General features: G+C 30.5%; 1 protein-coding gene across 4 annotated transcripts in view; it reads left to right on the top strand.

Annotated features, from left to right (window-relative positions):
- The first annotated feature begins 501 nt into the window (after positions 1-501).
- Positions 502-7,342, top strand: part of LOC126899209 (uncharacterized) — a 38,841-nt gene continuing 32,000 nt past the window's right edge. Inside the window, exons 1-3 of one of the 4 annotated variants that reach the window (XR_007702522.1) lie at positions 502-1,051; positions 2,709-2,920; positions 3,199-3,738. Coding sequence is in view for 2 of the 4 variants with exons in the window: in XM_050673828.1 (XP_050529785.1) it covers positions 2,759-2,924; positions 3,199-3,578 (546 nt within the window). In the remaining 2 variants the exon portion in view is untranslated. Of the gene's footprint in view, positions 1,052-2,708; positions 2,925-3,198; positions 3,739-7,342 lie in introns of those variants that run through there. The other 3 variants (XM_050673828.1, XM_050673820.1, XM_050673811.1) reach the window with 3 other exon arrangements.

Here is a 7,342-nt window from a genome sequence, read left to right as displayed (position 1 = left end):
AGGTAAGTAGAATTTAACCTATGCTTTCCAACCTCCAACAATCAATTGCGTAATAAACCATTAATAAAAATTAAATAATTAATGAGAGAATTAATAGATTGAATAAAATTATATAAATTCAAATAATTTAATATTCCAAACAATTCCCCAATCAAACCAATTCTATTTCTATTATTCTGACATATATTTATACTTCTATTCTAATCCATTCTCCCATCACCTTTTTTTTTATATATATATTTATATTCATATTTATTTATTTTTATCTATTTATTCTTTTTATTTTAATGTTCTTTATTTTTATTTTTGGTTTATTACATATTGCTTCATAGTGTATATTATTTGCAGAGACGTATTTAGAAATTTGGCGCCCAGGTGCTAATTTTTTTTCCCCCCACCCCCCACCCAACACAAATTTTTTTTGACTTTTTTCCCTTAATAAGCGTATACTAAACATACTACAAGACATTTAAATAACAATTACACATAAGAAGACTTGCTTCCACTAGAAGTTAAACAAAAGTTAGTAAAAAAAGAAAGCAGAGTTTAATAATGCCACAAAGGCGCTGATATAAACAAATAATAAATTATACAAGTTATCAAGTCTTAGAAAGATAGATGAACAAGCATTATACTTATCGGCTAAATGAAACGGCTGATGATAATGTTGTATATTGAAAGGATCAATTGAAGTCGAATGCAAGTAGCTGACCAACGTGTACAATATTCTGTGAATGGTACTGTGATGTATCTCAGAAAATATATAGACCCAAAGTCGATAAACTGAACGCACAAGGTGCGACAATCGCAAAGATGATATTTTACTTTTACAGCGAAAACAAAACTACTGACTCGCAAGCGCCATAGAGCTTATAGCAAAAGAAGCGTTAAAATGGCGATGACAATGCAGACATAGAGAGAAGACCGACAACAACTCGATGTAACACAACGATAACATGAATAATCACAACACAATTTTATGACAGTATAAATATTCGACCAATAAATATTCAGCCACTCTCCTGATCTCCTAAAGCCGTCATCAAATAAGGTTTAAGTTTATTTTCATTTTGTCATATTTAACAGATTATAAGATTAACATTGTTAATGTATTATTATTGTATTGCACGTAAGTTCCCTTTACCGTTTTTAGGTTTTTATTTGCAGAACTATAATTATTTTTCGTATTTGTTTATGCATTAAACAGGTGTACCTATTTTTCTTATCCCTCTTATTTCTCTTTATTTGCTTCTACAAATAAACACCTCACACTGTAATAGGCATTCCAAAAAATAGTTTTTATTTAAAAATGCATGTAATTTTGCTAAATTGTTGGAAGGCTAATTTGTAAAATTGGCGAGGTACATAGCCCCCTCATACCCATCCTAACGCTTATAGTAAAAATTTAAAATGAACATTTTGAAAGAGCAAGAAATATTTAAAATTTTATTATAGCTACAGGATTATTTTCATCAAATAATTCAATTGTCCGTTTTAAAATTTCAAAATATGTACAGTAGCATAACGCAGTTGTTAACCAAGTTCCCTATTGTGTAATGATGGGTGCTGGAGGTAATTGTATATTAGGGGCTTCAGATTTAAAAAATTTTAGTCGGTGTGGGTATTTACGATATATGTTCCTTATATTAGCCACTAAATTGTTGACGTTTTCTAATTCAAAACAATATTCTTTGGCTAGACCATGTAAGTTATATGTTAAACAAGTAAGATGAATCTTTTTTGTGTAAAAAGATTAAAGAATACGAGAAGAATTTGTGTTTATGTACGGCGCGTCGTCAGTTATAAGCAATAAGGATATTATCGTATTATATTCGGTTGGGCTATAATAACAAATTTTACAAACGAGCTGGACTCGATAATTTTTTCTTTTCAGTATTGTTTTAATATGAATAGTTCAAATACTAGTATTTATAATTGAAACTCAAAACAAAAAAAAAATAAAATTTTAGATAGATATTCTTTAATTTTAATATTAATATTGACTTTATACTATAGACTCAACCATTAGACCTTGATGTAGAATGTTCAAAAAAATAATTTTGATGATGTAATAAATTAGAAGAAGTAAAATGTTTAACCAAAAAATTGTTTTTCATGATTTAATTTTCAAGAAATTAGAATTGAAAATTATATGTTTTTACTTGATTTATTATTCATTTTCGTAAGTAAAACTAGACCTCGTGACATTTCATAAAAAAAAGTTATTACTCGATAGTTACAAAAAAATTTATAAAAACAGTTCAAAATTAATACAACAAAAGTTCCTTAAACATAAATAAAAAAATCCTGTTATAGCTTTTCAAATTTTAATTTTCAATTTCTATTAGTCAGTTATTTAAGGGATCATAAACATTTTCCAATCAACTAAAAAATATTTCAAATGAAAAAAGTTCTTCATATTTTAAAAGTTAAACTCTATTCATAATTTTAGAACTCAGTTAAAAGTGTACATAGTTAATAGTTTTAATAACATTAAATAGCAATTTTTTTACCAAAAATATGAAAAAAAAATGTAATATTTTTTGTATTGACATTAATTAATAGATTGAAATCAAAAATACTCATTCAGTTAGATAAATAAAACTATATTTGTGTCAATAATAATTATAATATATAATAATAATTATAATAATGTCAATAATATAAAGTAGAAAATATTTCATTAAATTTTTTTTTAACATTTTTAGTCTAATCAAAGTAGTCAAAAACTTTAAACCTGTAATTCACAAATATCGATATGATGTTAAAAATTTCAAATTTATTTTTGTCGACAATTTTTTTACTATGTTTCTACATTGATCAAATTCAATTAGATGATTCATTATTTGAAAACATAAAATATTTGGAAAACGAAGAAGTAAAACTACCTCGATCAAGCGACTGGAAAGATAGCAATGTAGTTGGTANGATCAAGCGACTGGAAAGATAGCAATGTAGTTGGTATTCCTTTTTTTACAATTTTAAGTATTAAATTTTTGATTGAAACAGAAAATGAAACAAACATTTGGTTTTACCCTTACTATAAAGACGCCATGGTGTACCGATCTTTAAAATATGTGTATCTATTGGCACAATATGGTAGTATGGCAATTAAACCAAATATTAATTGTAAACCATTTGCAAAATTTAATACCGCGGTATATACTATAAGTAATTATTTTAAATTTATTTATTTAGAAAATGAAGTTCTTGAAAACATCAGAAATGTTTTAGAGAATTTTAAAAATTCTCCAAAAGAACCATATTCTGTTCCACATTTTGAAATCATACACCATGTTTTCAGTGAAATTATAAATATCATAGATAATTATTTCAAAGGTGAAAATTTGTTAAAATATTCTGCTGAAGTACCTTTTATTCCTTTACCTATAGGAGGAAATAATTGGGAAACATACGAATCCGTTTTAAGTAAAAAATTAAAAAAAGATTATTATCCTCCTACTAAAATTGAAAACAATAATAAGGAACTAATTGAAGCATTGAACATGCTCATTACTAAAGTAGTAGATGAATATAAAATAACACTTAATGGCTATGAAAATAAAAAAGAAGAATGAAAAATAATTAATTCTGTGCTGTGAGTGAATTTTTTTTTTTACCATTGCCATTTTGAATTATAAAATTTTATTTACAATATAATTACATAGTTTTTTAAAATAGCTATCATTAAAATGCTAACATTTTTTTTAACTTAAAAATATATTAATAAAGAATATTGAAAAAAATAAAATGTTTATTATTAATTCACACAAGCTCTTTTTGACTGTATACTAAAATTTATTCTCTACAAGACTATTTTCATAACTGAATTTACAAGATATTTTCAAAGTTATGTTATTAAATTATCACAAAACTAAATCAACAAAATATTTTTTAGTATTATGTAAAAAATATACTTGAATAATTTTTTTAGACTACAAAAATATAATAGATAAAAATCAACCTTTTTTTTCACGATCGACATTACTGTGGGCCGCCCTGAAACTACCATTAGGCATTACTTCAGGGCCGTCCACGCCGTCTTTATAATTCACACCACCACATTGTGAATCAGCCCGAAATTAATCAAGAGATGATACGCAACGTGGTGTGGCCCCCTCCCGTTAGCCGGATCCTAGAGTGAGAACCGTTAGGAAGGGTTATCAAAATAACTCACAGAATACAAATAACACAAAAACAAGAACCTAAGGCACAGGCCCAAACCAGCGCCTCAGGTCCTCCTGTGCCAGACGGCTTGGCTGCCACTGTCTCAGGCGTTCCGCTTCCTCCTTCTTTTTCAAGACGGATTCGGCCAATGTCTGAACGAGCCTCCACACCTACCAGCTCCTCAAGATCAGGTCCACTATGGACCCGACTTGGAGCGTGGACCCTAGTCGGGACTCCAAATGTCCCTCACCTGGGCTCACGCCTCGCACCAAAAGAGGGCGTGCAGAGCACTGTCAGCCTCTCTCGGTCGATCCGAACAGTGGTCGCACGTCGGCGCGGCTGCTTTGCAAATATGGTGTGTAGTATCACATTTTAATAAATTTAATAAATAAAACATATATTTAATAAAAATATATCACCAAATCAGTGTTACTCGTGGATAAGATGAATAAAAAATAATACCCTTACACAAGATTCAACCACCTTCTTATGCATTCCATAAAACGCCCACGTAAAAGATTTTATCATATTAACCAATCAAATACAACAAAAAATATTTCAAGAATCTCACCAGAGATCGCCAAACCAGTTTTGCGGGCTATAAAAAGGCAATTTTTCCCAAAATTTGACAGTTCTTAAGTACCCTCCATCTCGCTCACCAGTGACGATGATTTTTTGGGCTCTCCAGCGCTCACTCTCACTTTCAAACAACTACGATTACGTGTCTCTCTGGAGTTCTCAATCAACATACACAAATGGAATCTGCATGAGTGTATGGTTCGCTCTTGGTTACAATTCTATATCAAATCTACACCGTTTTTATATTGCAATCCTAATCGCTGGGATTTAAATATTAAACATCTTATTTTCGGTGAATGCTTTTGGTGAAACAAATATTCCAACACATAAAATATTAGTATTTATTTTTTATATATATACACACTTCAAAAAATACATGATTAGATTGCATTATGTTCTATTACTTATTGAAGTGTCCAAACCTATCTGAACAGAGTACTAGCACGATAAAATCATAATCAAGATTCCAATTAATTATAAGCGTTCTCTCAAGTGTCTCTACACTTGTCGACTAGCCAGTCTGATCTCAACCATAGTGTGGGCCATCGGAATGTAGGACACTAATATAACTTTTTTTTTTTTTTTCCACCGCTGGCATGCTGTGGATCGCCCTGGAACTACCGCGAGGTATTGCTTCAGGGCGGCCCACCCACTAATATAACTTATTGTGCATAAATCTATAGTACAGTCGCCTCAAACCTAGGTTGTCTTTCAGGTGATTGAAAAGAAGTAGGCCATATATCATAAGGGTCTTTGCATAAAGATAAAGATATTATTTGAGATTTCATGTTGGTACAACCAGGTACGAAATACAAATAAATCATAGTCGAAATATTATACTAATCACCTAAGCAATTAGAAAGTTTCTCTACACTGGTCGACCAGCCAGTATGATCTCAGCCACAGTGCTGGCCATCGGATTATTAGACACTAGTATAATCTATTGTGCAAAGAATCGAACTTGAGCTCACATCTACTCTAGATCACTCTTTGAACGACTGAAAAGACGTAGGCCACTTGGAAATAGTTTATTGCACAGGACAGTTATGTTGTTTATAATTTCTTTATTGATTTTATAAATTATTAAATTATACATACATATCGATAATTATGACATCAACTACATAATTTATCTCAACAGAATATCTGTCTTATTATGATAATTAGACGTAAGTGTTATTTATTTATATCTATAATAAACCCTTTACCGAAGGATTTTTAGTAATTAACAATTAAAGTGAGATAGGTCACCGGAAGTAAACTAAACGAATTGACAACGTAAAAGAATACAATACTCACGACTCATATAAAATCGTGTATACATTTTTGTGGGGGAGCCAAATAGTAACCTTTCGTTGGTATTTCACCTATACTCATATATATTTATTTATTTATATTCACAATACGGGACATGCCCAATTTCAGTATAATAAACTTAAATTATATGTACAATAATAATATAAAATACAAAAATACAACAATTAATAATATAATAAAGCTGATGGGTCCTTATTAGCAATATTCATCATTCTATAAAATGGCTGATTTTTTAGGTAGTTGGTATTACATTTAGGTACAGAAAAAAGAATATGTCAAACGATCTTCTGTAGGCATGCATACCCCGAGATCCCTTTCTGTTTCATTATATTATTGTAGCTGCCTAATACCTATAGTCAAAATTTATAAATAAATTTATTATTTATTTTCTAATTAGTAGTTTTTTTTTAATAAAATGTATTTATTTAAAAATTTTTTTTGCTAAACATCTTACAATAAGAAAACTGCAACAGTCATTATTATTATTATATAATGTTGACAAAAAAATACTGATTTACTTTTCACTATACGAACAATGGCCAAAAGCAGCTCATTAACTCGTATATTAACAATTAACATCCGATGTAATTGATAAAAATATATTCAGTTTTTTAAAAGATTAGCCGACATCAACATTTTATGTACAATTTATATCTAAAATGAAAATAATTGGCGATACTGTACGATTAATTTTGATGTATTATAGTCGATACAGCGCATACCTTAGGGATAAGCTTACCACAACCCCGACAGGCGTGAGTCGTATTATTATCCTGCTAAGGCGACCGCTGTAGTATCGGCGGTAGCGTGCGGCAGCAAACGTTGTGATTCACACCTCCACTTAGGGCGGTTACACGACCAATGGCTTATATTCCGTCAACGATGACACGTCGACGGACAGCGATACGCAATATATCGCGCGACCGTTTAACGTACAACTATCGGGGGAGGGTGTAGATAGGGGCAGAGTCTTTAACATTACCACATGTAACGTATCGACCTTAAGAGCGATTATATGACGTAACAACTGTGATGCTGTTGCTCGAGGGGCACGCGTTACTGCATACGTCACACAAACGACGACTCAGCTGACCAACTACCCTCCGCCAACCCACATTATTATGGCAATTTTTAACAATTACACACTTGATTTACGACATTATCAATTACGATTGACTGTAATAAACTATTTAATTACCCATTAACACTCTTAATTTATGACTTTTTGATGACGTATGATACAAATTACCATGGCGGCATCCTTTGATTCCCAGAATCC

Source organism: Daktulosphaira vitifoliae, unplaced genomic scaffold, assembly GCF_025091365.1.
Source record: "Daktulosphaira vitifoliae isolate Bord-2020 unplaced genomic scaffold, ASM2509136v1 Scaffold_1, whole genome shotgun sequence".
Lineage (NCBI taxonomy): Eukaryota > Metazoa > Arthropoda > Insecta > Hemiptera > Phylloxeridae > Daktulosphaira > Daktulosphaira vitifoliae.
Note: the sequence above shows the minus strand (reverse complement) of the source record. Positions and strands in the feature narration are given on the sequence as shown.